Source organism: Drosophila erecta, unplaced genomic scaffold, assembly GCF_003286155.1.
Source record: "Drosophila erecta strain 14021-0224.00,06,07 unplaced genomic scaffold, DereRS2 tig00000000-arrow-pilon, whole genome shotgun sequence".
NCBI classification, from domain to species: domain Eukaryota; kingdom Metazoa; phylum Arthropoda; class Insecta; order Diptera; family Drosophilidae; genus Drosophila; species Drosophila erecta.
The window spans coordinates 13,601,771-13,629,691 of record NW_020825194.1 but is presented as its reverse complement, the minus strand read 5'-3'; the positions used below and the strand labels follow the sequence as shown (position 1 = coordinate 13,629,691).

At 47.6% G+C, this 27,921-nt stretch overlaps 9 protein-coding genes across 14 annotated transcripts; 6 read left to right on the top strand and 3 right to left on the bottom strand.

Annotated features, from left to right (window-relative positions):
• Positions 1–1,750: 1,750 nt before the first annotated feature.
• Positions 1,751–13,107, bottom strand: LOC6551902 (arrestin domain-containing protein 17). The gene is made up of 3 exons (XM_001980581.3): positions 12,537–13,107; positions 3,197–4,588; positions 1,751–3,138 (listed from the first exon to the last, which is right to left on the bottom strand). Exons 1-3 carry the CDS (start codon positions 12,649–12,651, stop codon positions 3,080–3,082), a joined length of 1,566 nt encoding a protein of 521 aa, XP_001980617.1. The 5' UTR covers positions 12,652–13,107; the 3' UTR covers positions 1,751–3,079.
• LOC6551920 (tetratricopeptide repeat protein 14 homolog) lies at positions 4,786–8,686 on the top strand. 2 transcript variants are annotated; one of them, XM_026976231.1, is made up of 8 exons: positions 4,786–5,400; positions 5,470–5,681; positions 5,771–5,982; positions 6,047–6,265; positions 6,369–6,835; positions 6,929–7,217; positions 7,299–7,307; positions 7,455–8,686. In XM_026976231.1, the coding sequence occupies exons 1-8, from the start codon at positions 5,133–5,135 to the stop codon at positions 8,527–8,529; spliced, it is 2,751 nt and encodes a 916-aa protein (XP_026832032.1). In that variant the 5' UTR covers positions 4,786–5,132; the 3' UTR covers positions 8,530–8,686. The 2 variants fall into 2 exon arrangements, with proteins under 2 accessions (XP_026832032.1, XP_001980618.2); XM_001980582.3 differs by lacking the exon at positions 7,299–7,307.
• LOC6551921 (GTP:AMP phosphotransferase AK3, mitochondrial) lies at positions 9,102–11,329 on the top strand. Of its 2 annotated transcripts, none has more exons than XM_001980583.3 (2): positions 9,102–9,613; positions 10,292–11,329. In XM_001980583.3, the coding sequence occupies exon 2, from the start codon at positions 10,325–10,327 to the stop codon at positions 10,973–10,975; it is 651 nt and encodes a 216-aa protein (XP_001980619.1). In that variant the 5' UTR covers positions 9,102–9,613; positions 10,292–10,324; the 3' UTR covers positions 10,976–11,329. The 2 variants fall into 2 exon arrangements, with proteins under 2 accessions (XP_001980619.1, XP_015009926.1); XM_015154440.2 differs by having other exon boundaries at positions 9,105–9,620.
• A 10-nt stretch (positions 13,108–13,117) lies between the features above and the next one.
• LOC6551922 (arrestin domain-containing protein 1) lies at positions 13,118–16,356 on the top strand. Its single transcript, XM_001980584.3, has 5 exons — positions 13,118–13,198; positions 13,477–13,938; positions 14,724–15,091; positions 15,150–15,681; positions 15,745–16,356. The coding sequence occupies exons 2-5, from the start codon at positions 13,824–13,826 to the stop codon at positions 16,101–16,103; spliced, it is 1,374 nt and encodes a 457-aa protein (XP_001980620.1). The 5' UTR covers positions 13,118–13,198; positions 13,477–13,823; the 3' UTR covers positions 16,104–16,356.
• Positions 16,357–16,464: 108 nt separating this feature from the next.
• On the top strand, positions 16,465–19,050 carry LOC6551923 (mitochondrial thiamine pyrophosphate carrier). Of its 3 annotated transcripts, none has more exons than XM_026976233.1 (3): positions 16,465–16,775; positions 16,864–17,099; positions 17,524–19,050. In XM_026976233.1, the coding sequence occupies exon 3, from the start codon at positions 17,626–17,628 to the stop codon at positions 18,622–18,624; it is 999 nt and encodes a 332-aa protein (XP_026832034.1). In that variant the 5' UTR covers positions 16,465–16,775; positions 16,864–17,099; positions 17,524–17,625; the 3' UTR covers positions 18,625–19,050. The 3 variants fall into 3 exon arrangements, with proteins under 3 accessions (XP_026832034.1, XP_026832033.1, XP_001980621.1); XM_026976232.1 differs by having other exon boundaries at positions 16,831–17,099; XM_001980585.3 differs by having other exon boundaries at positions 16,468–16,775; positions 16,861–17,099.
• Positions 19,051–19,273: 223 nt separating this feature from the next.
• Positions 19,274–20,386, top strand: LOC6551924. The gene has a single exon (XM_001980586.2). It carries the CDS (start codon positions 19,382–19,384, stop codon positions 20,240–20,242), a length of 861 nt encoding a protein of 286 aa, XP_001980622.1. The 5' UTR covers positions 19,274–19,381; the 3' UTR covers positions 20,243–20,386.
• Positions 20,387–20,526: 140 nt separating this feature from the next.
• On the bottom strand, positions 20,527–22,500 carry LOC6551925 (sorbitol dehydrogenase). Of its 2 annotated transcripts, XM_026975660.1 has the most exons (7): positions 22,444–22,500; positions 22,224–22,377; positions 22,139–22,172; positions 21,262–21,731; positions 20,983–21,201; positions 20,802–20,923; positions 20,527–20,736 (listed from the first exon to the last, which is right to left on the bottom strand). In XM_026975660.1, the coding sequence occupies exons 2-7, from the start codon at positions 22,275–22,277 to the stop codon at positions 20,553–20,555; spliced, it is 1,083 nt and encodes a 360-aa protein (XP_026831461.1). In that variant the 5' UTR covers positions 22,278–22,377; positions 22,444–22,500; the 3' UTR covers positions 20,527–20,552. The 2 variants fall into 2 exon arrangements, with proteins under 2 accessions (XP_026831461.1, XP_001980623.1); XM_001980587.3 differs by lacking the exon at positions 22,444–22,500 and having other exon boundaries at positions 22,224–22,380.
• A 593-nt stretch (positions 22,501–23,093) lies between these two features.
• Positions 23,094–26,098, bottom strand: LOC6551926. The gene is made up of 2 exons (XM_001980588.3): positions 25,439–26,098; positions 23,094–25,168 (listed from the first exon to the last, which is right to left on the bottom strand). Exons 1-2 carry the CDS (start codon positions 25,583–25,585, stop codon positions 24,041–24,043), a joined length of 1,275 nt encoding a protein of 424 aa, XP_001980624.1. The 5' UTR covers positions 25,586–26,098; the 3' UTR covers positions 23,094–24,040.
• Positions 26,099–26,320: 222 nt separating this feature from the next.
• LOC6551927 (alcohol dehydrogenase class-3) lies at positions 26,321–27,867 on the top strand. The gene is made up of 4 exons (XM_001980589.3): positions 26,321–26,474; positions 26,539–26,628; positions 26,698–27,159; positions 27,213–27,867. Exons 1-4 carry the CDS (start codon positions 26,454–26,456, stop codon positions 27,777–27,779), a joined length of 1,140 nt encoding a protein of 379 aa, XP_001980625.1. The 5' UTR covers positions 26,321–26,453; the 3' UTR covers positions 27,780–27,867.
• Positions 27,868–27,921: the final 54 nt, after the last annotated feature.

Here is a 27,921-nt window from a genome sequence, read left to right as displayed (position 1 = left end):
ATAGAAATAGAAATACGTACGTGCAAAAATTTCAACGCTTGATTAAATTTCAGTCACAGTCGAGAGAAGGTTGCTGCGATAAAAAGGAGCAAAGGCGCCACAAGTGTGGGGCCAACTTGAAAGACAATCAGGCAGCAATTTAAAACCATTTTCACTGTGGCCAGCACACCCATACCCAATCCGACATCCAAAATCCACACCACCATCCGGATTGAGGGTTTGCCTGCAAAATCGGATGCCACCTGCTGTGCGGCAGTTGCAGTAACTTCTGCTTGATTAGTTTTGATTTGGTTATTTGGCATTAGGCCATGTGCTTGGCCTTCTTTAACATGCTCTTTTGGCTTCCTTCGATTTCCCCCGCCCTTCTGTCTCGACGGACAGTGAAATAAACTAATTCCCAGTGATTCGGTGACGCAGATGGCTTTCGTTTTTGGACTCCAGGATACGGAATACGGATCTTCCGGCATGTGTGCTCGAGTTTTAATAAAAACTCAATCATTGTCCGTTTTACCATATGGGTCGAAAGTTTTCGGTAGTTAAGAGAAACTTGCAATTTTCTGGTATGGCAAATTGGATTGGGAAATCCCCTAACTAAAATCTTAAGTAACACCCTAAACAAATGTACATTTATGTACATAGATTAATCAATTGAAAATGGAACAATTTTAACAATTTAACAACAAACAATTAAAAGTCTTCCACCATACAGGTGTACATTTCTGAGCACCTTAAAAATGCAGACAATATTTAATTACAGCCACGAACGTGTTTATCAATCTAAATACGTTTTCAGGGCAGAGACAGTGTCACACGTGGCGCATACTTAATATCAGTTAGCAGCGCGTTCAATGCCGCAAAGCAAAGGTTCAAATTGCACTAAGCCGCCCTCAAAACGGTCAACAAATCACTAACCTTCCACCCCCGCTGGAAAGTCAAATAGAAGGTAAGCCCAAGAGCGATTAAGACATTAAGTACACCGAAAGTGGGGTGAACTGAGTTTGCTTCTAGCACCTCTATAATTTGACGAAATGGAAACGCGAGGGAGTGAATCGTGGAAAATAATAACGAGCGCGATCGTTTGTCGCGCGTGCTGAAGTTTCCAGAATGCGGCAGGCACTACACTTCCGCTAAATGTCGCTATTATTTAACAATTTTGTTTATGTATGCCTTTCATGCGGCGCACCAGAAGCACCCGAAGGCAGCCAGCCCCATCGCAATGTGGAGTATAATTTATGGTTACTCTGATTCCCCCAGCGCCGTTGGGCAAACTAAATTGTCGCCCTCGACAGCCGCAACTGGAAAAAAATATGAAACAAAACAATTACACCTGACTTAACACTTCCGTTACTTGTTACAAAAGCCGCACACGTTCCCCAGTTCACCTGGCCACCCACCTGACCACCCACTTGGCCACCCACTTGGCCATCCACCTGTCCAGCCGAACAGGTCCAGCAGACACAGGTAGCTGCGTGGGCGACGGCAACGCACTTTCCCTCAAGCACTTGAAATTGTAATTTAGCACGTACAAGGAGTCCGCTTTTTGAGGGGTCGCTGTCGCCAGTCGCTGGAAGGTAGTTACATACATGACCTGATTTAACAATCCCCATTTTCGGGAGTACCCAAAAAGCTTAGAACCACTTCACAGTAACACTTAATAGACATAAACGGTTAGTACTGTAGTTAAAAAGGTGAATAAGTTCACATCTATATCGACCTATATAGGTTCATTCAAAAACGTTCGATTTTGTAATTATATTAACATTTTATTCAGTTTTCGTGTGTGTAAATCATATTGAAATTTAGTCCACATGCACTAAATTCAAAGGAAAAACAAAAAATTGGTATCAAAAAATAGTGATTTGTAAAGCACCTTAACGAAATCGTTTGATCGTACGTAATATACTTTCGTGCGCTTAAAACTAAAAGCTGACATTGCTTCCAAACGATGATTATCAGTAATATTTGTATAAAAATTGTTCATCGATACATTTGTGTTTTCATAACGATAACCATTCGATTTGTTCATCATACAGAGGCACTAAAGCTTATTGATTCATTGATTCTTCGCGTCTTCGAAGAGCCAAAACATCCTTCAACATATTCGATTTGTGCTTAAGTACTTAAATGCTAAACACGTAATGCAGTGAGAGAAATAAATAGTAATGTTAGACCTGTTTTGGTATAGAGTTTCATTGAGACACTAGATTTATAAACCGTTTTCATCAGAATCTTTGGAGACCTGGACGTACATAAATAAGAAATGGAAGATAAATGAGCGGGCAGGAAATATGTTTCGAGTATCGTGCGTGGTGACATAAATACTCATGAGTCTTTGAGTAATTCGCAAGATTCAATTCTTAGAAATGCGCAATGTTTGGCTGTCTAAACGTATTACATAATAGAGTTCAAACGAAGACAGACTTGCTTGATTGCATAAGATAAATAAGTTAGAAGAAATTCATTTTTACCTAAATAATTCGTTAAGCAATTTCATATCTCATTTCAAGCTAATTTTCAATTTGTTCGTAATAATATGTATACCTAGCAAAAAGTAATTGGTTGTCCAAATAGTTTTCGCTTGGGATTCGATCTACTTTGCAAATATTTTTTAGACCTTCACATTTTCATTTTTTTTAAGTTCAAATTCAAGTTATGGATGACAAAGCAAATAAACAAATGACATTATTGTCAGTTATTCGCGGAAGAACTTAACCAGTTTATAAATTCAAATATTTAAAGAAACACTTTACGCAATGTGTGTTAACATTTTATAAATAATCTGTAAGTGAAATTTCGCAAATTAGTGTTGCAATGTTAAATTAATATCAGGCTGGAAAACGATTGCCTTATACAAACAAAGTTTCAAAATCGGTACAAACAAAGGTGTAAATAAAAGTGCTACATCATAATATAACTTGATTTGTGCACAATTTGCATATGGTTTGTGCTCGAAGCGTGGGAGGTCTAGGATATATTCGATATTCTGATACTCAGTAACACTATAAAGTAAACCTGAAGCTCTATGTCTAGGCAAAGCTTGGACGTAACTGGGTGGTTGCTCAGGACTGTCTATCACTCCCTACTTTGGAGTTCCCGGAGGGGCGTTGGCCATGCCGAAGAGCTCTTCATAGGAAGGTGCTGAAAGATAGATACAAGTGTCAATCGGTAACTAATGCGTGAGTTCATGGCAACTTACGCAGCTCATGGGCTCCAGGCGCCTGGCGAGGATGCAGGAACGATGCTGAGGCCGAGGTGGATGGCAGTTGGCTGTATCCCGGTGCTCCTCCTGCTGCTGCACCAGCTGTTGGTGGCGGAGCGGCGACCACTCCGGCCGGCGGTGGTGTGAGGGCAAGGAGCGAGTACTGCGGCGACTCCGGAAGCGGGTAGGCGGGCAGGTGGGGTGGCGGATACGACTGCACCATAAGCGGACTGGACGAGTAGGGCATGTAGGGCACGTTGGAGCTGCGCAAGCTAGCCCTGGCCGAGGGACTGCCATACTGGGAGGACTGGGAGCCCGAGGTGTAGGACATATCCATGCCACTGGCTCCACCGCCCACGGCGGGACTCAGTGTGGCCGCCGAGGAGTCCGAGGTTATCGAGTTGATGGAGCTGCACTCGCTAAACTGCGAAGAGTGCGAGGGCGAGCCAATGGAAGAGTCCAGTGAGGGGTAGACCGGCAGGGCGGGCTCAAACGGATTGCCGGAGCCCACATCCGGTCCAGGTGGTCCATCGTTTGGTCGCGGCGGTGGCGGCGGACGCAGTGAACTCAGCCTATTCGACGTATCCTGTGAGTACACCTTGAAGGGGAGATTAAGGATCAAGTTCTTAAAAAATCCCCGCAGCACCGCCTCCACACGCAGCTCGTAGACAATGGTGATGACGCCGCTCATCTGGTCATCCGTGGGCTGAGCACCTTCGGGTAGCAGCAGCTCGTGGGCAAAGCTACGCTCGGTCTTCTTCTGCACCGAGCCCGTCTCCTTGGTGGCCACCGCAATGCACTCCACCTTCTGCACCCGCAGTGGCACATGGCTGTAATAGGTCACGTACTGCAGGACGGTGAAGCGCAGTTTCTCCACGGCGGTGGTGCTGTTGTTGATCACAGTGGCGCAAATCCTAAGCGGTTCGCCGCGCACCGCAAAATCCTCCGGCAGAAGGGCCAGCAGAGTGATCGGTCTGGTGCCAAACAAACTGATCGTCTTGGTCACCTGCTTCTCCAGCGAACTGGGTATACTGCGTTGCGATGGCTGGAGCGGCATGTTCTTCACCACGGTGAACGGAATCGTGTGGCGCTCGTCGAAGGTCCACGGTCGCTGGATGAGCACGCGCATCTTGTACTTGATGGCGCCATAGCTGCCCTTGAAACTCGATGGGAGCTGGCGACCCAGCGCCACTTCGAAGATGAACGTGTGCTCCCCAGGCGAGAGTTCCAGGCCACGCGGCTCGAAATCCGAGAGAGGCGTCTCGCTGTGCTCGTACACCTCCTTGCTCGTGTAGAACAGGCTGCGGGAGTACTCGTTGTTGTTTGAGTTCTTGCGCAGGATCTCCATCCATTTGCATTTTCCCTTGCCAGTGACCTGCACCTTGATGGCTGAAAGGAAAGTACACTTCATTAAACGATATCGTTTCGTTAAAAATTAAAACGTTTTAAAATTTAAATTAGCGGGATTTCCAACCATGGCAGCGTTGCCATTCGTTTCGTCTAGCGAATGTCACACCCATAACAGGGCTGCCAGGTCTCAATATTATCGACAGTATCGCCGCATTTTCTGTGACTTTTTCAGACGCCTTTCGGTATTATAAGCGGTAACCAATATGGTCCTATTGATATTTTCACGTACTTTTCACATTGCTGCAGCAATTCAATGTGAAAATCGTTTTGTTAATGCCTGATATACGCTTGGAAAGCGAATTATTGTGTAGTGATTAAGGACAATCGAAAGGGTAAGCTGCTCAGTGGCTGGAAATCCAGTTTGTGCACCTAAATTCAACGCAAACCGGTGCCGACATTTTCTCGCCCAATTGAATTGCGTGAATTGAGTGCGGATTTTGCCGCATAGCGTTTACAAAACCAGTGCCCTTTAAAACACCTTGATCTGTAAATGCCGTGAAGCGAAGAGGTCCTCGCTGCACACATGAACATCGAGTACATTGGCCAAGCCCTGGGCTACCACGGCCAGCCGCTCCAGAAGATCTGGGACGATGAGCGTGGCGTGGACGACCTGCGAGTGATGGGCCTCACCCAGGTGAACTATGGGGTGTACCAGGAGCGCCAGAAGTACTTCACCTTCCAGGAGCGGGCCAAGCGATTGAAGATGCACCAGTTTCTAGCCAGGAAGGCCACCGATTTGTATGATCGCACCCTGGTGGCCAATGTTATGGAGGACTCCGTGCTGGCACAAGGTGGGTTTACGACTGTTAACTGTAGTGGCTGTAGTGAGTGATAACTGCCGTGCTATATATTCCTTGCAGGCAACTCTTGCATGGCCCAGATGCCTCCCTTCGAGTTCTTCCTCAATGTGAAGGACAAGCGCAAGGGATGGGCGCACCGCCTGTCCGCGCTGAAACAGGGCGACATCATCTACACGCAGGTGACGAGGCTGGCCAACGGCAACCGGCTCATCGTGAAGCCACTCTGCACTGCCGAGCCCAAGCACGCCTACTTGGCCGACATTCCCATTAAGGTAAGAGCAGCTTATGGTCTTCCTTGGCTGACTAGTTGTAGCACCAGGACTTAAACTCAAAACCCTATTAACCCTCTATTTCGTCGTAGGCCGTGATCCTGCAGGACTACTGGGGTCCCCTGCCCCTGGACAAGCAGGGCAATCCGCGTAGCTTCGCCCAGAATGACATCGTGCGCTGTGAGATCAACAACATATCTGCGGATACCGAGCGACTCTCGCTGAACATGATTGGCATGTTCAACAAGGCGCCGGATTTAAAATTTGGTCTCTGCGACCTTAACGAGTTGCCCAAGTATTATCGGTAAAGGGTCCCCATCGTTTTAAAGCACATCTGCAATCCTGCTAAACCAATGCTTTTTCTGCAGTAAAATCCATAACGTGGAGCATCCGTCTACGTCTCACTACGAGGATGAGCTAAACAAAGCCTTGGAGTTTGAAAATCCAAACTATGATTTGCTGTTCCAATTGAACGGCTTGCAGCCGAACGAGAATCTGTCACTGATGGCACATCTAAGGGCGGGATTCCCGGAGGCGGAAAACGCCGCAGAGCTGCGTCAGAAGCAGGCCTCCCAGTGGGCCTTCCGGTAAGTCTATCTATATTGACCTTAAGCGTTTAGAGTGTTTGTCATTCCATCATTCGCACACCCTATCGCACCCCAACACCTTCATTGATTGGCCGATGATCAGCTCCGTGGCTGATGGCATCGAACACTTTAAGAACGGCCAACAGGTCGAAGCCTTTCAGTGCCTAAATAAGGCTTTAAACATTGATCCGCGCAATGTTGAAGGGCTGGTGGCCCGCGGTGCCCTCTACGCGAATCGCGGCAGCTTTCTTAAAGGGCTGCAGGACTTTGAGAAGGCACTGCATCTGAACAAGTATCATGTGAACGCGCGCAAGTACATGGGCGAAACGCTGGTGGCTCTGGGTCGCAGCTACGAAGAGGAGAATCGCATACCCGAGGCAGTGAAGGCCTATAGCGACTGCCTGAATCTGCTGCCACAGCACGAAGAGGCACGCCAGTCCTTGGACGCACTGCAGCGAAGTGGAGACGGTAAGCATAGAATAAGCGCTGAGCCGGTCAACTTGACCGGTGGCCCCTCCTCGGACGAGTCCACCTCATCGAGTGCCAGTGATAGTGAATGCGAGGATTCGAGTGAGTACATTTCGGGGTCAGTGCAAAGGCACTGATCCACGGTTTATTATTCCCCCTGCACGCTTCAAGTCGCTAACTTATTCCCATTTGTAGCTGGAAAGGCCAAGTCAAACATTAGTCAGCCCTTTTATGCACAAAAGACCTCGGGAGATGAAAAGTTGGCCGTCATTGATGCCCAAAAGGCAAATGAGTTCCGTCTGGACGACGACGAGACCGTGTCGAGTGTGCGGAAGCTGCTGCGCGAGGCAAGCAAGCACAAAAAAGCCAAGAAGAAGGGAAAGAAAAAAAAGGAGAAGAAGGAGCGAAGGAGGTCCAGGACCAAGTCCGATACGGAGGACCCCATGGAATTGCTTAAGAAGATGGACTTCCAGGAGGCCTTCAGGTGAGTTTTCCAGCAAAAGATGCTCGGCGCACAATAAGTATACATTTTCTTGAGATCTCCCTGCTTAACCCACTGCGATAGGCAAGACAAGTATGTACCAGGAATTCAGCTTGAATTCTGAACTGCATTTGCAACTTAATCGATGCTCTAATATGGAATGCATAATTCGGTTTTGTTGTCAATGCTGTTGAATTTTACAAAATTCGGAGTAATTACCGCAGCTTGTGTTTCTTTTAGGCTAATGAACAGCACCAGCAGCGAGGCGGAACTCAAGGCCAAGATCAAGAGCTATCTAAAAGAAGGAGTAGCAGATTCACCGCCTCCACCGCCGCCAATGAAAAAAACAGAAGTCCCATTGAAAAAATCTAGCTTTGACACCATGGGACCCAGCACATCGCGTCATGCGGCCTCCGTTATTGGCTTTGGCAGCGCCCAGCCACCTCCAGCGCCCAAGTTTCTGCAGGAAAAGAAACCTCCGGAGCCGACACAGAAGCTCTCCTTTCAGATCAAGCGACCGCTGCAGATGGACAAGCTGGGTATGCTGCGTCTAGCAGCGCCAGCGGAACCACTGAAGGGAGGACGGAGCAGCAGTTCCCGCAGCCGGAGTAGGAGTAGAAGTCGCTCGCGAAGTCGCTCACGTCATCGCTCACGTCGGCGTGGAAGGAGCTCGCGTTCGCGGCACAGGAGCCGACGATCTGACTCGAGGTCCAGATCGAGGAGCCGATCACGATCGCGTCGCCGACGCAGCTACTCCCGTTCGCGCAGCCACTCTCCACGCTGTTACGGAAATCGCTTTGTGGTTGGACGCTATCGTAATCGCCGATCTCACCGTTCGCGCTCCTTTCATCGTCGCAGGACGCCATCGCCCTTCGTGCCAAGGCGCTCGCCCTCGCCCCTTTCGAAACGTCGAACGCCTTCACCGTTTGTGCCCCGTCGCACACCATCGCCGGCATCCCGCTATCGGCGCAGCCGATCCCGAAGCCGCTCTCGCTCACGCAGTCGGAGTCCGCGTCGCTATCAGTCTCGCTACCCACAGAGGGGTATGGGCCACGGTCGCGGCAACGGAAATCGCAACAAGTACTCCTGGTACAATCACGATTCACGCAACGTATCCCGCGCCGTAGAGCCAAATGGCAAGGATGACAAGGCACCTACTCCGCCGAAGAAGGGTAGTGCCGATGATGGAGGAGATGCCGGAAAAGCCACGGTTATTGCCAAGCCCACGGTGGAGCAGATGGACAAGATGATTTGGGAGGCGCAGAAGGAGCGCAAACAGGGCCACGTCGGGACAACCAAGGAACTCAAGGAGTAGACACCTCAACAATAACACGCACTACGAGTCTTAAGTTTCCTTTTAGCTCATAGCGTTAATTTGATTTTGATATTCAAATTTGTATAACGCTCCCTTTGGGATTTGTTCTTTGATTACTAAATAAAGAAGCTTGCGAAGCGAATTTATTACAAACTTATATCTATCAGTCGATCATTGGTTCTTTTCAGACAACAAGTGATTAGGTAAGATTTAATTAAGTATATTGTAACAAAATGTTACTAAAAATGTTTCTTAATCCCAAAGATCGACTAAAACTAAACTAATCAAGATGTCTAACCTGGAGGAGGCAGTGAGAAATTATTGAAAAAAAAAAACATTAATGTAATAATGTTAAAATATGAAAAATATTTCGAGCAACTCAGAAATTGTATATAAAATAAAATATGTTAACCGTCACTTGGAATCTTACCAAAATTATTTAAATGTGATTATGAAAATGTTTTTTAGCTAAAAAATAAATGTACGTAAAACATGTAAGTATATGAATCAAGTACCTTTGCAGAATTAATCAATATTATGAAATGAGCCAACAGTGCTAGAAAAGAAACTAGTTTTCATTTTTGTATTTCAGATATCATAGATTTTGCATATGGAAGGAACTAAGTCCAAACTGCAGTCACTTCCAATCGACGCAAAGTGAGAGTGAGGGAGACCCCCAAAAGCGGAGAGCGCAAATATCCCCCCAGTGCACCTTAACATATCTGCATGCTGCACTTTCGCAGTGAGCGCAACAGAGAGAAAGAGCGAGAGAGGTAAAAGAGGGAACGAACAACCGGCTGTTGGTTGGGGCTCTTGAGAGAGCGAGAGCGAGAGAGCCAAGCCTGGAAGCTAAACAACAAGCATCGAGCAAACACAAGAGATAACGACTTGTTTCATTTGATATTCGCCAGCCGGCAGAAGCGGAACAAACAAAAAATAAGAAAAAATACAAATCGGACGCCGCAGCTGCGGACACGAAATTAGAATACTTACGGCGACAAGTTATCGCGCAAATTAGTACGCGGGCGAGAATTGCTACCGAGATACGTCGGCGGACACCCCAAATTTTTTCCCAGAAGCCAAGGTGCCGTGTAAGTGTGAAAGGAGGTGGTTTTACCAGCTGCTAATTTATATAACTATGAAAGCCGCCAGTAAAAGTGCAAGGCCGCGTGCAGTGCAGAAATTCAGAATTGCGGAAAAACAACTCAACACGCGCGACAAAACTAAACCACGTACATATGCATACATATAGTGTCTATAATTTTCCGTGCGGACTTTGGACGATAAGCGGGCGACAACAACAATATCTGGTTATATGAAGAAGACAAAGAACATAAGGCTGAAAAGCCACGCTTGTCTCTCCTGTTTGTTGTTATTGCTGGTGGCGCTCTTTTAAGTGTGTGCGCTACACTTGTTGCCATGCGGCATGTTGGTTCACGGGCACAACAGCTGACAAGTGATTTAGGGTTATTTTTACCCACTCTTCATTGCAGTGTGTGCTCGCAAAGTGAATGGAATCTTTGGTTAGATTCCCGTGATAAGTCATAGCGAAAACTATAACCTTCATCACCTTTGTATCAAACAATTGTTGCGTGCTTGGTAATCTTATCGCACCCATAGGATACTATATATACTGTAGCATGGTCAACTGGAATAATTTTGGTTTTACTGCCCAGATTATGAGTTATTGACCCTAAATCAAAGGATAAAAACCGCTTTATATTAAATAGAATATTCATTATAATTCATTTTTGTCTTGCAGCTCAAGGAGAGGTTGAGGAACTAGAGCCCAAACATGTATACGAAAATCTTTCGCGCTGTGATAATCGGAGCCCCCGGTTCGGGCAAAGGAACTATTTCGAATCTGATCTGCAAGAACCATGGATGCGTGCACATCTCCACGGGCGACATCCTCCGTCAGAACATCATGAAAAACACGGATCTGGGAAAGAAGGCCAAGGAGTACATTGCCAAAGGTCAACTGGTTCCTGATGCGATTGTGACCAAAACGACGTTGGCGCGGATAACCGAGGTGGGCAACAGGTCATACATCCTGGACGGATTCCCGCGCAATATTGCCCAAGCCGAGGCACTGGCCGCCCGCGAGCAAATCGATGCCGTGATCACGCTGGACGTTCCACACAATGTGATTATCGACCGTGTCAAGAATCGCTGGATCCATGCGCCCTCCGGCAGGGTGTACAACATAGGGTTCCAGGATCCCAAGGTGCCTGGCAAGGATGATGTGACGGGGGAGCCGCTGACTCAGCGCGAAGACGATAAACCCGATGTGGTGGCTAAGCGACTGCAGCTCTACGATGAGCTAATGAATCCGGTGATAGCCTGGTACGAAAAGAAGGGCCTGGTGGCCACCTTTAAGGGCAAACAGACCAAGGAGATCTGGCCGAGGATGGAGCTCTACCTCAAAGACCGCATAAATGCGTAATGGGGGAGCACCCCGAATTACATCCAATGTGCACAAACTAACGATAAACTGCTGTGTTCAATTAAGTGCATAACATATTTATATATATATACATATATAAATGAATACGTATGTAATATGTATGTTTGTGGGCCGGTTGAAAGGAACATGCGTATAATTAATGTAATTGCGAAGCCTTACAATGTAGCAGCTGTCGTCATGTATTCCTTTTTCCACACAAATCATTCCCCTCATGTCTTGCAGCTCCCCGTTTTTTGTATAAACATATTTTTGTACTCGTATTCTGTGCTCTGATAATAAATCGCGTTGGTTATGTGTATATACATACATACATTTGCGCTGATAACGCCGTAACAGCCGACTTTGACTTTTGGGGCAGTTAACGGACAGCCGTCGATCTATTTTTAGCCAATGTCCACAAACACGGCCCCATGCGTGAAATCAACACTTATGGCTTCACCTGATGTCACCCAAATGCCCTTCATTTTATCGCGTAGCGCATTAAACTTTTAGAGATGTGGGATAGTGTGCGCTCCCGTTTACTCTTGCCCTCTCTTACGCACACATGCAGCGGACCAGCTGCTGTTCTCACGCACACCTGTATAGTGGCAAATCACAACAGAGAGGCGCTTTATTGACAGTCAAGGGCACACAATTAGGTCAGGTATTAATTAATAGGTAATAATAAATATTCAAATCCATATGTGTTTTTAAAGGTTTACTTCATAATAATAAGAAGATAATACATTAAATATTTTTGGCTCGAAGACTATGAAAATACAATTATTAAGAACCTTAGTTTTGGCCTCCACTGTACTGAGAGCGCTTTTACACCTCTCTCTCTCATTTAGAGCTGACTTTGCGCCTGGCCCCATATTACCGCATTTCAGCACGCCAACAGAGCTCGCCTCTCTTCGCACATGCCTCCACCCCTGCCCCCTCGCTCGGTGCGTTTGGCTTGGCATTTCCTGAAACAAATGCCAGTACTGAAGACTCGTGAAGAACGAAACGAAATTCAATTGCAAATGCATCGGGTGGCAATTGAAAGCTTATCGATGAATGAAAGGCGAGCACCGATGGCAATTGAAGGAATTTGCGAGCAAGCATCTCGAAATTGCTGTGGAGCGGAGGGGGGAGCCCCATAAAATGGCCGCTGTGCTTTGTTAACTGATGGAGTTCTTTGTTTATGCGAATGGGGCCGCAACGAAAGTCCAGCTGGCCATCGGGCGGACAATGGGTTAAAAACCGCTGACAAAACAGAAAGAGTAGACATGATGGCCAAATGCGTTGAAAACCACATTTGTTTATATGTTTATATTTATATGTTTAGATGTTTATATGTATTAGATTACTCGATCTAAGCAAAATCTTTTTGGTGACAAGATCCCAAGTAAATAATACTAATTAACATAAACTAAGAGCTCAACGGCCAAATGGCGTGCAAGCTCATATCTGATATTATTTCTTTGAATGTCTACAGCGGCCTGAGTCACGGATGATGCAAGCCGGGCTTTGAAATATGCCAGGAAACCGCAAGGTATGCTCGACTACTGGCACTTACCGCGTATTTTGGTGCGCTTGCTCACGTTCATCCAGATCTCGCCGCGAATTATGTCGCCCGCAAAGTAAACCCGATCCGCACTGTCCAGCGTGATTCGCAGCCGCTCGCTTTCCATTCTGCTGGCGATGATGGTGATGACTCCCCCGGTTTGGCCACTCTCATCAAGCACTTATCCAAAAATAATTCCGTCATCAAAATGCCGCCACATCGAAACGTACTTGGATGCACTGCAGCACCACGACCCGCACCACCCTAAAGTATATGCAGAATAGTAGCACCACCACACGCACACGCACACGCTTCGCGATTTACGATTTACGATGTAGGATTTTACTACACACACCGCGCGGAGAGTGGGAGCTTTTTCGCGGTGATTGTGGCCAATTCTTGGGGAATCTCGATATCCATCAATCCGCAATGGGCCACAAGTGTTTGTCGCACACCCCGGGCTAATTCAATTCGATTGCAGGCGACCGCTGGCGGATTGAATAATTATATTTCTTATAAATTTACGAGATCCGAGAGTTACGCTTTTTGTTGTAGCTGCAGCTCTCTTTCGATAACCTGGAGAGCGGCGGTCCGATAGCAGAAACAGCTGTTGCGCGGTGCTGCCACCTGGCGGTTGGCTAGCTGAAGCGGTTAATTCGCAGACTTTTGAACCGGTTAGTCGAAAAGTATTTCAAATTGTGTTTAATTTTAAGTTCAAGAACTATACAACGTTTTATAGTGCAATGTTTTCAATGTTCAGTTTGTAGTCTCTAGAAATGCTTGTTTTATTGTTTGAAAGTTGAATTCAATTTTTTGGTGACTGAAGTGGTTTTTTAACAGAAACGCTATGTTTAAATATCAGCGGTACTTTAAGTTTAAGTATTTCATTAAGATTAAAGAAAAACTTTGTTGAAATATTCATAATAACCAGGCTTTATAATCTTCTTTGCAGATAATTACCATAATCGCAGGCTTAGTAAAACGCGTTGTATATGGGACACACATATACATAAAGTTTTTCGTGTGCTTCCCCGTTTATGACTTCCCTTCCTCTTCCAACTTGCATACTTCTACACGAGAAAAATCGCTCCGCAGTCCAACAAAGTCTTTTGATTATTCAGTATTAAGCCAGAGCTGCTCGCGTTTGGTGCTCGCGAGCTGAGTTGCCGCCGATTGCCGGAACGCCCGAATTCCTGGAATCCCAACCACCCCACACCATATCAATAAACCAAACACAGAAAGGAATCTGATATCTAGATACCGCCTAACACCGTCGCCAAGGAGCCAATTCTGGACAGGATGAGCAGCAAGGTGAACTTCGTCTTCGACAGCAATCCCCTGGGGGTCTATCAAGCCGGTCAGCTAATCTCCGGCACGGCTGAACTGGTCACGGAGCGTCCAAAGACGATTCGCTGTAAGTGGCACAGACATGCGGAAGAAGACGCAGTACATACATATTCCAATGGACTCGCAGCCATGACGTCATCCCCCTCCATCTCCAACCCCATTCAAATTCTGATTCCCATTCCCATTCGCATACCCATGTATACCCATTCTCATCCACTTTCGTTGCGTAGTCGCGGCGTCATTAATATTGTTGGTGCTTTGTTGTTATTGCTGCCGGTAGGTCTGTTTGAAAGATGTGTATTGTATAAAGTCGATTTTATATACATACACACATGTGGCCGCTTGGCTAACTTCGGATATCTGATAGCTGCCGGAAAACTAGTTTTGTTTAGAAATTGCGTACGCTGTCTGTATCATTAGATATTTGATTCAGTTACTGGTCAGCCCATTCGTGCCACTACCTTTAAATTGTGCTCTATAGGTCGCATTTTCGATGAATTAGGGGTGATTCATACATATATAGATCCATACAAATCCCATTAGCAAACTAAGTCGACCTTAGCCATATGCGAAAAGCCCATCAAGTATTGACCAGGGTATCCAACAGTCGAACTTCAGCAGCACTTTAATTCGACGGTGAACTTTATTAGGTAGCATTCGCCTTTTGTTATGCTTATGCCTAAATTATTGTTAGTTAATTAACCAACAGTTGCTGTAGCTGAGCCATTTTCCAATACAATTCCACATCCGCAGCACACAAAAGGTCCAAGGTCAGCGGCAATTAAACTAAATGCATAATTGAATTACATACCCGGCAGTACAGACAGTACAGACAAATTAACCCAATTGCAGCGATCTTTATAACCATAAATGGATACGGCGAGACGCGCTGGCAGGAGAGCGAGGAGCGAGTGGGCGAGGATGGGAAGACGACCAAGTCTGCGGTGACCCACACCACCACCGAGGTCTACTACAGCACTGATCAGCCGGTTTACGGACAGGCCGGCGGATCCCAGCTGGAGCTGCCCACCGGCAAGTACGTCTTCCCCTTCCGGACGACCATTCCGCCCAACGCACCCACCTCCTTCAATGGTGCTCATGGTCAGATTAAGCACGAGGTCACCCTGACCATTGATCGCGCGGTTCGCTACAACAACACCTTTAAGCAGTGCTTCACGGTGATCCTGCCACTTGATCTCAATCAGCGGCTGGAGTATAAGGTATGTAGTCTCGGTTCTTCCAAACTGGATAAGCTAACTTGAAGCCCTCTTCACTTAGGAACCCCTGCAACGCTTGGAGTCGAAGAGCTTCTGGTGGGGTTCAATTTTCGGTGCCCATAAGCCGATGATCATGGACGTGAGCACCTCCTACTCTGCCTACGTGCCCGGCCAGAAGATCCATTTCCATCTGGTGCTGGACAACCAGTCGGATGTGCAGTGCATGGACGTGAAGGTGCGTTTGCTCAAGAACGTCTCGTATCGAGCCAACTCATCGGGGGCGAAGGAGCAGCTAAAGGTCACCGAATCTCGGGTGGCGGACAAGCATTGTGGTGAGGTGCTGAAGCACAACAAGGCCAAGTTCAATGAGTTCCTCATGGTGCCGCCAACCACGCCATCCACACAAAGCGAAAAGGATCCCATTCGAGTCAGCTACACACTGCGCTTCATCGCCAAGACCTTCAAGCTTCACGGTGGCGGCGACTTGGTCATGGACTTTCCACTAACCATTGGCACAGTGCCGCTGCTGGGAAGTGCCGATGACAAGGGACCCGTGGCGGAAAGGGCCCAGCCTAGTGCTGCCTCCCATCCAGGTGAGTTTTCCATTCAAGAAAGCAGACTCCTTAGTGTTATTAATCGGCATTTCTGCGGCTTAGGCTCGCCCAACTTTCAGGAGGACGTCAGTGAAGAGCAGTTCGAGGCCAACGCCTTTAAGCCGAGATATCCCGTCTACCCATTTGATGGAAAGCCCGGAACTAATGGCTCCAACGGGGCAGCCAATTTTCCAAGTCTTTACCCCAAGGTAGCGGATGCGCATCCTGCTACACCTGTGAAATTCACACCCAATCCTGTGTCGCCAGCCTCACAAAAATCACCACCATATCCGACCAATATACCCGTTGCTGCGCCGCCAAGCGACAATTTTGAGGTGCTCGGATTCAGTATACCACCAGACTATAAGCCCACGCCCAGTGCTCCAGCCGCTTCTTCCACTGGCGGCATTGGGTGGAAATAGGGACCACAATCCAACCATTTCGTATTCTACTCTATTCTAAGCCATTTTGAAATGCACAAGAAAGCCCGCGTAAGTGGCAACGCTGTGCTCGTGACAGCAGAAGTAATATCGACATTTTACATTTAAGAATTGTATAGTCCCAAATTGACTTTTATCAACTTGAGCATAAACATAGTGATCTGGTTTCAGGGATTATGCTTACTATTACAAATATATTAATGTTCCAATAAACGATACAGATCGAGTGTAGTAATCATGTTTACACAATTAACAAAATCCCACAACTGGAAGTTAAATGCTAGCTATTTTCTAGCTATAATCGCCTGCCCGATAGCCAACAGCTGCCATCGCTGCATGTGGAAAGCTCATCTCCAGCGGCTCGAACAGCTGATTCCGTGCACTTGCCGACGTAACTTGGCTCGTTTTGTTGTTGTTGCAGAGAGGATTGGAGCAGAGCGACGTGAATTGGGGAAACCAGTTTCATTTTGTGGAAGTGGAAAGAGCGGCCAGCTTGGACAGCAGCAACTGCAACGGCATCTCAACGGCGGTGCTATTACAAATCTGGCGAAAAGAAAGTTTTGACGCAATCCACGGGCCGCTGCCTGTAATGAAGAAGCGTCGCCGCCGCAGTTTCTGCTGCACTCTGCCCGCGAACGGACGCATCTGCTCCAGGTGAGCTGAGATTCATCATCACCATCATCAGCATCATCATTATTGAGCGTGCCAGTGACTTGTCTTTGTCTCTTTATCTGAGCAGCAGCATCGGAATTTTGGGAACTGGACAACGGTCGGCGAAACATCGAACAACAAAAGCGGGAAAAAGTGAAATCGCTGATAAACCCGAATACCTACCAAGCTATTGTCAATCAATGAATGCTCGTCTGAACCTGGAGTGTCAACTTGGGAGCACTGCGAATTGGCGCGCAATTGGCCATAACAGAGATAATAGTGAAGTAATCGCAGTGACATCCGCACGCTCCGTGGAGCATGACACTTGTAAGTTCCATCCTCAGATGGATTCCACTCCTACTATTTCCCAATTCCTGTCTACGCACTTGTACACACAGTATACACCAATTTGTCCATCGACTTGATGAATGTGTAAACAACTCGAAGTTTGCACCCTGCCGCACCTCGAAAACGTTTTGAATGAAAGCTACAGGCAAGCTTGACTAAGTCCGATTTTGGTAAACTCCATCTGTGATAGCTAGCAGTGCAGCACAGCATGTATTCTGGTTTTCTATTTTATCAACAAACAAACTCAAGCTTACAATTAAATTACAAATTAGAAAGAGCCTTCTGAGACTTTAGGCTATACTTATTAGATACATGGCAGTTGCAAATTCCGAGTAGGTGGTTGCAGCCATTGAGTTCCGACTGTAATAACGTCTCCACCTGTCTGCGTTTCTTTATTTTACAGAAATGCCATTGAAAAGTTGGCAGTCGCAGCAATAAAAGTGAAATCCGCACGAGCAAACATACGCACACGAAAAGCGAAACCAAAGCCAGCACCGACGCAGACATGACGGTAACCACAGGCTCAGCCAGCGAGGCTACCGCAGCCACAGCTCCCGTGCCGCGACGCAAGCACAGTACGCGGGAGCAGCTGCATCAAATGCTGGCCGGTGGACTTTCGGCGGCCATTACTCGCTCCACCTGCCAACCGCTGGACGTGCTCAAGATCCGCTTCCAGCTGCAGGTGGAGCCGCTGGGCAAAATCGCCGCCAAAGAGGGCTCAGGAGTTCTTACCTCCAAATACACATCCATCGGACAGGCGGTGAAAACCATATACCGTGAGGAGGGACTGTTGGCCTTCTGGAAGGGGCACAATCCTGCCCAGGTGCTGAGCATAATGTACGGCATTTGCCAGTTCTGGACGTACGAGCAGCTGAGCTTGATGGCCAAACAGACCAGCTATCTGGCGCATCATCAGCATCTATCGAACTTCCTGTGTGGCGCTGCGGCCGGAGGAGCGGCGGTGATCATATCCACGCCTCTGGACGTCATCCGCACTCGACTGATTGCCCAGGACACCAGCAGGGGTTACAGGAATGCAACAAGAGCTGTATCGGCAATTGTCCGCCAGGAGGGTCCTCGCGGTATGTACCGCGGTCTGTCCTCCGCCCTGTTGCAAATAACGCCGCTGATGGGCACCAACTTCATGGCCTACCGCCTGTTTAGTGACTGGGCGTGCGCCTTTTTGGAGGTGAGCGATCGCAGCCAACTGCCCACGTGGACGCTGCTGGGACTGGGTGCCTCCTCGGGCATGCTCTCCAAGACCATCGTATACCCCTTCGATCTGATCAAGAAGCGACTGCAGATCCAGGGCTTCGAATCGAACCGCCAGACCTTCGGACAGACGCTGCAGTGCCACGGAGTCTGGGACTGTATGCGGCTGACCGTGCGCCAGGAGGGCGTTAGGGGCTTGTACAAGGGCGTGGCCCCCACACTCCTTAAGTCAAGCATGACGACGGCCCTGTACTTTAGCATTTACGATAAGCTCAAGCAGGTGCGCTTCTAGGTCTGGCTTCTAGGTCGGGGTTAATGGCGGCTCAAATCCATTGTGCGCCCAAACGAATCTACGCTGTATTTTCTATTTTTATATACATATATCTATCGCAGCGCGTATATAATATTAAGACTTAGGCTAGCTGTTGATTAGTTTTCGGTTGTGCGTATGGGGTTCTCTGTTTATCATAGACCAATCGACTTGGTCCGCGCTTTAGTACACACAAAAGTAGTTGGCGCACCAGTTAAGTTATAGATGTAAGTACAATATGTTAGATTGTAGTTCATTGTCCGAGCAGAAGCAGACACATTCAAGTTATGATTTATCTTTTGTTTAACTCGCAAACGAAAACGACTGCGCTGGCAGTTGATTTGATATTTAATTATCTTACACCTAAGAATTCAGGGAATTTAATAAAATTGACTACATCACTGAAATGAAATAAGGCAACTAGCTTGTTAAGATTTAATTCTTGTTAGCATCCGAGACTAAAATTTATACATATGTAAGTAATTGTGCGTTCATTATATTTTTTTCAAATTCTTTCCGGTGAAAAGATCGTTCCAATTGGAATAATAATTCCAATAATTTAAATTCCTTTTTATGAAATCATGTTAATGAACAGCTGCTAAGTTCCAAGCATAAGCAATGTTAAGAAAAGCTCGCTCTGTGAGCTTTTTGGTTGTGAAATGAGACGACGGTGTATAAAAGGAAGTGCATCTTGCGGTGCGGCAATACAGATACTTGAGCGGTTTCCCGCCTGGAGAAAATGGCCCTTGAGAAGACCTACACCATCGACAGCAACTCCATTCCTTGGGTTCTGTGGCTACCACCAGTAACAGCAGCGGAGCGTGGTACGCTCACATTTCATGGGCCACAGGTGGTGGCGTTTCACTTTGCTAAGAACCGGCACGGAGACACGTTGGACAAGTGGACAAAGCTGCTCGGCGAGGTGGCCCAGGAGTACGCCGGCCGGATATTGTTCGGCTTGCGTGACATCTCCAGCATAGGGGAGTTCTATGCGAATCTGAATCCGGAGGACTTTGGCAGCTACCGGAAGGGATTGCCACCGCGTATCTATGGCAAGGACTGCGAGGGCCGAATCTACGACATGCACAAGCTGGTCAGCGCCAAGTACCTGCGGGAGTTTTGCGACCAGCTGCTGGGGGATCAGCTCTTCCGTGCCGTAGTCCTGGGCGCCACTCCGTCGCTGGACTGCAAGCCAAGGAATTTCTTCGAGCTGCGGGAGGAGAGCAGCAGCGATGTACTGGTGATGTTATACGATCCCGCCTGCTACTACTGGCCCATCCAGAAGCGGATGCTGCGCAAGCTGGTCTGCCTGCTGTCCAGCGAGGATCTGCCCATTGTGATCGTGGACAAGGCGAATAACTACCTGGGCGTGGACTTCGCCCGCAGGTTGCAGATGGTCAACTGTCACGGCTCCATCATCTTTACCTCGCCACGTCGCGATGGCTGGAACAACATCAAGTTGTCGGTGCGAATGGAGAGCACACGTGGCTATCTGCGATACATTGCCCGCAACAGGCAGCCGGAGCTGATTGACTTCGATGCCGAGGGGGAACCCAGAGCACCGGAGCATGCCATGGAGTGCATCCAGTACCTGTTTTAGATCTCGACTCTAAGTGCGTGGCAAGTCACACATTAAACCTATAATCTATAATCCTTCTTTAGCCTAAGATGGCTTTTTTCGGGTTGGCATCCGTTAGGCATCGCAATACTAAAATCAAATGTTGAAATTAAACATTATTACCAATTCCACTGCTATTCACTAAAGATATTAAACCTGAAGGTACATAAAGGTACAGTAGCAGCCAACCTACATATAGAGAAAAACCTGTAGGCGATAACGAACCAAGCTCGGAATTGCTCCAAGACACCAAAAAATAAGAACTATTTGGTTCAAAGATAAGAGTGTGTATTCAGAACTTGACTTTGTTGTTCGCGTCCCTCGGCTGGACGTGGATCATGACCTTGATAGCGCCTCCGGTGCCGCGGCGGGAGGTCTCAAACGCCTCAGCCGTCTCCGTGATGTCGTAGTGGTGCGTCACTAGACGCTTCACGTTCACCTTGCCCGATGCCACCAGAGCCAAAGCGGCGGAATAGCTAAAATTGGTGAGTTATCAGTTGTGTTGACCCACCATGGTGCCACGAATCTAGCGATTACTTACTCATTGCAGTAGCGGAAGACGCCACGGATGTCGATCTCACGTGCCAAAGCGTTGATCAGGGGCAGTTTGATCTCGGGAGCGCCCATGCCCACAACCACAACTACTCCGCCGGAGCGAGTGGCCTGAAAGGAAGCGGGTTTATGCCTGGCAATCACCTCATACCCAATACCGATCCACTTACGAAGATGGCCAGGCGGGCGCTGCTCTCGGCTCCGCAGCAATCGATGGACTTGTCCGGCACCTCGCTCATCGTCTGGTGAACCACCTTGACGGTCTCCTCGGCGGACTGATCCCGCTGCAGGAGCAGCGTGTGTGTGGCGCCCAGCTCCTTGGCCACATCCAAGCGCTGCTGCACCAGATCGGTGATGAGGATCTCAGAGGCACCCATGGCTTGGGCAGCCTAGGTGGGAGAAAAAGTTCAATCTCCTTAGGCTGGTAGCATATTAATCGACTTCCTTACCAGCAGCGTAACCAAACCAATAGGGCCAGCGCCCAGGATGAGCACCTTTGAGCCCAGACCGACGCCTGCGCGACGGCAGGCGTGAACTCCCACGGACAGGGGCTCCAGGAGGGCACCCTCCTCCATGCTGACGTGATCCGGCAGCTTGAAGCAGAAGTCGGCGGCGTGTTTGTAGTACCTGGTCAGGTTGCCATCGTACGGAGGTGTGGCGCAAAAGACCATGTCGGCGCACAGGTTGTAGCGACCCTGCTTGCAGTGATCGCAGTAGCGGCAGGGCACTCCCGGCTCAATGGCCACGCGGTCGCCCACCTGCAGGGTGGTCACGTTCTTGCCCAGCTTGGCCACCACGCCGGCTGCCTCGTGGCCAATGATCATCGGCTTGGTCAGCACAAAGTCCCCGATGCGTCCGTGGGCCAGGTAGTGCACGTCGGATCCGCAGATGCCCACGCTGTCCATGGCCAGGAGAACCTCTGAGCAGGAGAAGGGAATAGGAAATCTGTCATCAAATTTATGTATGTATGTATCTATGAATCGATTCCTAGGCAATTGGGCGGTCGAGTGATGTATTTTTATGACTAGCAATACTTGCAATACAATGATCTAAATCACTCTACTAGCTGGGTTCATGATAACCTTGTAATCTGTGCTATCAGAAGGCCTTATCAGATGGTAAATGTGGTATAAATGAACATAGCTTAATTATGATAGCCTTTCGGTACAATATCATTTCAACAGCTCATGCAATCACTACCTTTTATTACTTGAATAGCAACGATTAATAAATATATGCATTTAGAAACCAAATACATGTCTCTAGTTCGAACTTAACAGAATGTATATACATAGGAGCTTTTTTCTTAGTGTACGAATCCCTTACCATCGTCGGCGATTTCCGGAACTGGGCGTTGCTCCTGCAGGAAGTGAATTAGCAGTTGCCTGACTTATTTCCGGTTTCTACTTACCAATCGCAGGTCCTCGATGCCGTGGAGAACCGCTGTTAAATTATCTGTTGCCATGATTACCGCTTGATTTCTCGTATTTCCACTTTCCGTTGCACAACCGCTCGCTTGGAAGGCCGATTTAGCACTGAATTCAGTATCCGATCCGCCCGATATGCTGTGCTGGCATATATATGTATGTATGTGTTTGTATATAATGTATATTTTTCTTAATTTTGCGTACTTATGTGTGTGTTTGCTTGGACGGGAATACAGTTATTATCAGTTATGTTGGCTGTGAAGTGCCGAAGCTACGCACTGTTATCATCTAACATTGTTGCCCAATTTACATAGATACTTTCCGGAATAGCGGTACTTATATGTATCTCTGCCTTTTGCCTAAATTCCTGTTATTGTTCAATAAGGCGAGCCCCTAAGTTCATTTTACTCGCTCTCGCCTGTAATTTGTTGCTGTTCGTTCTCTCGCTTACTCACATGCGTCCAACCCCGAGAACAGCTGTTTTGTATTTACCCCAAGTGCTTACATATTTCGTGTGGGCGTGTTGCCGGCCAAAACAAAACGGAGAAGAAGCTTGTTCTCTCCGAGTCGTTCTTATTACATACACTGAAAATATTTGTTTACGATTAATTAATTTAATTTATTGGCATTCGATTGCGGGTTATCATTAAAAAGTAAATAGATAATAAAATTGGATAAAAACAGAAGATTTTAAAACTACTATACTATACTAATATACAATTCTGACAAGTGTACGGAAACGTACATGTGGCCAAATACGTTATCAGTTGATTTATAAGCTTGCGCTGCTGGAAGTTAATTGAAAAAAAAGTACGTACATGTATGTATGCAAATAAGAGAATCTGTAGCTTTTCCCACTTAAGAACGCAATAAGATTAACCAGTTTGCTTATGTTTGCTATATGCTTTTATTGGCTTTATTTCTCTGGCTAATATATTCATTTCAATAAGTGTTTGATATTCGGGTTCTTAACATATAGAATTTCTATTTTAAAAACGTTTTCGCTTATATAAGTATGTGTATAAATGTCCGTGTGGCATTGCTGCGGCTTTTTTATTGACGTAGAAATAAAAAATGTTTGCTTAAAACTAAGAAAAAGTTCCCATCACGTCAACTGCGCATTTTAAGTGGCTGCTTTATTTGGTTTTAGTTCGTTTTGAAGATAAATGCATCATATTCTGTAAATGCTATACGTTCCTTAAACAGTTTTAAATTTGGCTTTGAGTTATAGAAAGGAAAGCTGAGTTTCACGTTTGCAGGCTAGTGCCCAACTACAACAGTTTACTGTCTTTTTTTTTATTTGATAACCTTGCAAATTGTCATAAATTAGAGTGGATGGATTTGATGTAGCAAACTAATTGGAAAAGTACAATAATTTGGTTACTGGGGCTTCCCATCAGAGGGAATCAGACAAAAAACGAATTTCAACCTCTAAATATTGAGCAATTATTAGTTTTGGCTGACACTTGCAAGATTATATCAGTTTCGGACTACCGAGCTATTTAGAAGTTTTCCTTGCATTATAGACGCTGTGCGAGTGTTAGATCTCTAGTAACTTAAGACTTTCTAGGGCTTGGATTATGTATGTTGTGGCTTTGATATCCATGTATATATATATATTGTATATCCGTTCACTAAAGCTGCAATTGCAGAGACATGCGATGATGTCAAGTTGAAAGGAACAAATTTGGCCAAAGGAAACTTAATGTGTCGATCTGCGTATGTAATTACGTTTTTTTTATATCACACTTATGGTCGAAACGAAACTGGAACCAGGAACCAGGTCCTCACATCTAACATCCTACATGGATAGTTCCTGGCGCGGTTTGTTGATGTGCAGCCGCTGAGGATCCTGCGGCGCCACACAAATGTCGGTCAGGATGACCACCTCGTAGGGACTGCAGTCGGGCATTCGCAGGAATCCGCACAACCAGCCATAGAATCCCTTCTCGATATCCGTGATGTCGTTCACCCAACTGCTGTACTGCAAACTCAACTGCCGCAATCCCGAGTAGATTCCCAGGCCGAAGGTGCACAGCACGATGGCCAGCGGATAGATCACGAACAGCAGCGGCGTCACCAGGATCTTGTGCAGGTACGTCCGCTCCTCGCAGTAATAGTTGAACATATTGTACCAGGTGAGTGTTCCAATGTAGAATGAGTACACCGCCGAAACGACGGTCACAAACGGCAGGCAAAACAGCGAGATGAGCAGAATGTGTAGACCGGTGCCACAGCTGCAGGTGCAGCACAAATTGCCACCCTTCTTGGCATCGCTGGCCATCGCATGGGCATTCAGCTGCTCCAGCTCCTCGCGACTGATGTTGATCTGTAGATCCACGGACTGGCCCTTTTTGCGACCCCGCTTGATGGTGCCCGTCATGGTCAGGTAGTTGCCGCCGCCCTCCTTGCGCGCCTGATAGCCCCGCTCTAGACTTTGATCGTAGTTGTTCAGGACACTCGTTTCGCCGGACTCCAGATCCTCGTAGTTGGCTATCTCCGGTGAGGAGCGCTGATTTCGCCCCTGGCCGGGCAGATCGGTTGTCCGTATGTTGACCCGCTTCTTGGAGGACGACCGGTTGCTTAGGCAGTCCTGCGACTTGCTCAACTTGGCGTCCAGGCTGCTCTCCGAATAGCAGCTGCTGGGCGTCACCGTGCTGCTCTCATGCCGCTGCGACGTGGACTTGGTGCCTTGCGATATGGATTCGAAGTTCTGCAGCTCGTTGAGATTGCTGTTCGATCTGGCTGACTTCTGGCTGTGCTGCGTGGAGCTGGCCGAGTGGGTACTAGCCAGGGTGTCGTGGGCACTGGGCACTCCCAGCTCTCCCGGCAGCTGCGGCAGCGGCTGCTTGTTCTTGATGATCAGCTTGGACTTGCGGAGCTCCTCCTCAAGTCCCGGATTGGAGGGCGATAACTTGGGCCGATTTTGCTGCAGGAAAAGCAATAAAGAAGTTTATCAATACTATAAGCACAACACGAACTCAATAACTTTTATATGTCGTAATGATTTCGATATTGCTCATCAATAATAAATCACTCCTATCTCTGTCAAGGATTTATATTGCCTAGAGATGCCCTAAAAATAAGCCAAATATGGAGCTTAACTATAGCGTTGTTGTGCAGACAAGACGTAGAACATACGTAGATGATTATCGCAGCACATTTTTGTTCTTTTGGGCCATAATTGTATTATATTCACCTGCACACTGACGATGTGATCCACATAGTTCTGCTTTTTGGCCTCGGACTTGGTTTGTTGACGTTTCCGGGGCGGAATGAAAACAGGGCGTTCCTTGCTGCCCGTGCTGGTGTCTCCGCCCAGGCCGCTGGAGCCCTTGCCCACCATTTTCCGGATTTTCTACTTGCTCCTGGCGCAAAAACCTACATCACTTTCCTCGCTAACGGACTAATTTTTTCGTTCGCCGTGACGTTACTTAACGCCCAGTAATGCAAAAAGTGCACTTCCGGCCTTTGTCGCTCCGCGGCTGTGTTGTTATCGATTTTTCCTGGCTGGCTGGCACGTCCTTGTGCTGATTTTGCGTTCATTGGCGTTTTTGGGGGGCTGCTGTTGTTGCATTTTGGGTTGGGCGGCAATGTTTACAAGAAATTTGGCGCCTGCGCGGGCGGCATGTTTAACTTTTGAAATGCAGTGATTTCAGCTGTAGCAACAGCTTAATTAGTATTTTTAGGCTATTTTAGTACTTATAAATGCACAAATTGCCACGTAACATTATTTTCAGTTTGTTTGTGAGTAGCTTTTGTTTTTCAGATCTTGTAACGGTTTAAGGACAGTCTACTTCCAACAGCTGACTTGAGCAGAGCAAAGTTGGCTGCGATTGTAAATGCACAAGTCAGGTGTGACCAAAACGTACAAACTGATCCTGATGCTTATTTTATTTCAATATAAATTTATGTAACATATTTTAAAAACAGTTTTATTTTTTAATAAATAAATTAAACTTTTTTAATTATATATTTAAAGTTATGTTTCAGAAAAGTATGGTTAATCGATCAAAAATTGCTGCGGCATAAACCAAAGAGATAGTTCGCAGTCCAGGTGAGCTTTTAAGATTTTCTATCGATCGTTGTCTGGTCACACTGCGCCGACCGGCCTTTTCCCGCCTCCTCTTCCTTATCACCATTCGTTCTCCGTTCGTTCTCCATTCGCCAATTGGATCTTGTCGCCAAACTTTCCACTGAACTATACTACAGAGATGTCTGCTACCGAGGGCAAGGTGAGTGCAGCAACTGGAATATTAATTAGCAGGAACACACCCTGGCTGTCAATATGAAACGCAGGTAATCACATGCAAGGCCGCCGTCGCTTGGGAGGCCAAGAAGCCGCTGGTCATCGAGGATATCGAGGTGGCGCCGCCCAAGGCTCACGAGGTTAGTCCACTGGGGATTATGACGGATGTAAAAGGTTTAACTAATTACCATGATGCATGACTCCAAAAGGTGCGAATCAAGATCACGGCCACGGGTGTCTGCCACACAGACGCCTTCACCCTGAGCGGCGCCGATCCGGAGGGCCTGTTCCCAGTGGTCCTGGGCCACGAGGGCGCCGGAATCGTGGAGAGCGTCGGCGAGGGCGTGACCAACTTCAAGGCGGGCGACCATGTCATCGCTCTCTACATCCCCCAGTGCAACGAGTGCAAGTTCTGCAAGAGCGGCAAGACGAATCTCTGCCAAAAGATCCGACTTACCCAGGGAGCTGGAGTCATGCCCGAGGGCACCTCCCGTCTCAGCTGCAAAGGACAGCAGTTGTTCCACTTCATGGGCACCTCGACCTTCGCAGAGTACACCGTGGTGGCCGACATTTCGCTGACGAAGATCAACGAGAAGGCGCCGCTGGAGAAGGTCTGCCTGCTGGGCTGCGGCATTTCTACAGGCTATGGTGCCGCCCTTAACACTGCCAAGGTGGGTTCGTGGAACTTTCTCCACATCACTGACTTACCAACGCCTCATTGCAGGTGGAACGTGGTAGCACCTGTGCTGTTTGGGGCTTGGGAGCCGTGGGCTTGGCCGTGGGTTTGGGCTGCAAAAAGGCTGGCGCCGGAAAGATCTACGGCATCGACATCAATCCCGACAAGTTTGAGCTGGCCAAGAAGTTTGGGTTCACCGATTTTGTCAACCCCAAGGATGTGGCCGACAAGGGTCTGATCCAGAACTACCTGATGGACTTGACCGATGGTGGATTCGATTACACCTTCGAATGCATTGGCAATGTGAACACCATGCGCTCCGCTTTGGAGGCCACGCACAAGGGTTGGGGCACCTCGGTGGTGATCGGAGTCGCCGGTGCTGGCCAGGAGATCTCCACCCGGCCCTTCCAGCTGGTCGTTGGTCGCGTATGGAAGGGTTCCGCCTTTGGAGGCTGGCGCTCCGTTTCGGATGTGCCCAAATTGGTGGAGGACTACCTGAAGAAGGATCTGCTGGTGGACGAGTTCATCACCCACGAGATGCCGCTGTCGCAGATCAACGAGGCATTCGACCTGATGCACAAGGGCGAGAGCATCCGATCCATTATCAAGTACTAAGCATGAGATAACAATGGCTTTCTTTTCACTTTTTATACGAGTTGGCAATTGCATGCGATTGCGTAGAAAATTAAACACCCAGTGTATATGTGGGACTATCTTCATTGGGGGTCGGATTACTGCCCCGCTCGCGTTTACTCCT

Coding starts and splice junctions, on each gene's coding strand:
- LOC6551926 (XM_001980588.3), bottom strand. CDS start 25,585: ATGGTGGGCAAGGGCTCCAGCGGCCTGGGCGGAGACACCAGCACGGGC. Junction 25,169..25,438: donor ATCACATCGTCAGTGTGCAG/GTGAATATAATA, acceptor CTTTTCCTGCAG/CAAAATCGGCCCAAGTTATC.
- LOC6551921 (XM_001980583.3), top strand. CDS start 10,325: ATGTATACGAAAATCTTTCGCGCTGTGATAATCGGAGCCCCCGGTTCG.
- LOC6551923 (XM_026976233.1), top strand. CDS start 17,626: ATGACGGTAACCACAGGCTCAGCCAGCGAGGCTACCGCAGCCACAGCT.
- LOC6551927 (XM_001980589.3), top strand. CDS start 26,454: ATGTCTGCTACCGAGGGCAAG. Junction 26,629..26,697: donor CGCCGCCCAAGGCTCACGAG/GTTAGTCCACTG, acceptor TGACTCCAAAAG/GTGCGAATCAAGATCACGGC. Junction 27,160..27,212: donor CCGCCCTTAACACTGCCAAG/GTGGGTTCGTGG, acceptor GCCTCATTGCAG/GTGGAACGTGGTAGCACCTG.
- LOC6551920 (XM_026976231.1), top strand. CDS start 5,133: ATGAACATCGAGTACATTGGCCAAGCCCTGGGCTACCACGGCCAGCCG. Junction 6,266..6,368: donor GCCTCCCAGTGGGCCTTCCG/GTAAGTCTATCT, acceptor GCCGATGATCAG/CTCCGTGGCTGATGGCATCG. Junction 6,836..6,928: donor TAGTGAATGCGAGGATTCGA/GTGAGTACATTT, acceptor TCCCATTTGTAG/CTGGAAAGGCCAAGTCAAAC.
- LOC6551922 (XM_001980584.3), top strand. CDS start 13,824: ATGAGCAGCAAGGTGAACTTCGTCTTCGACAGCAATCCCCTGGGGGTC. Junction 13,939..14,723: donor GCGTCCAAAGACGATTCGCT/GTAAGTGGCACA, acceptor ACCCAATTGCAG/CGATCTTTATAACCATAAAT. Junction 15,682..15,744: donor TAGTGCTGCCTCCCATCCAG/GTGAGTTTTCCA, acceptor TCTGCGGCTTAG/GCTCGCCCAACTTTCAGGAG.
- LOC6551925 (XM_026975660.1), bottom strand. CDS start 22,277: ATGGCAACAGATAATTTAACAGCGGTTCTCCACGGCATCGAGGACCTG. Junction 21,202..21,261: donor TTGGTTTGGTTACGCTGCTG/GTAAGGAAGTCG, acceptor TCTCCCACCTAG/GCTGCCCAAGCCATGGGTGC. Junction 20,737..20,801: donor GTCTTCCGCTACTGCAATGA/GTAAGTAATCGC, acceptor CACCAATTTTAG/CTATTCCGCCGCTTTGGCTC.
- LOC6551902 (XM_001980581.3), bottom strand. CDS start 12,651: ATGGAAAGCGAGCGGCTGCGAATCACGCTGGACAGTGCGGATCGGGTT. Junction 4,589..12,536: donor CAAGCGCACCAAAATACGCG/GTAAGTGCCAGT, acceptor CTTTCCTTTCAG/CCATCAAGGTGCAGGTCACT. Junction 3,139..3,196: donor GCCTGGAGCCCATGAGCTGC/GTAAGTTGCCAT, acceptor TCTATCTTTCAG/CACCTTCCTATGAAGAGCTC.
- LOC6551924 (XM_001980586.2), top strand. CDS start 19,382: ATGGCCCTTGAGAAGACCTACACCATCGACAGCAACTCCATTCCTTGG.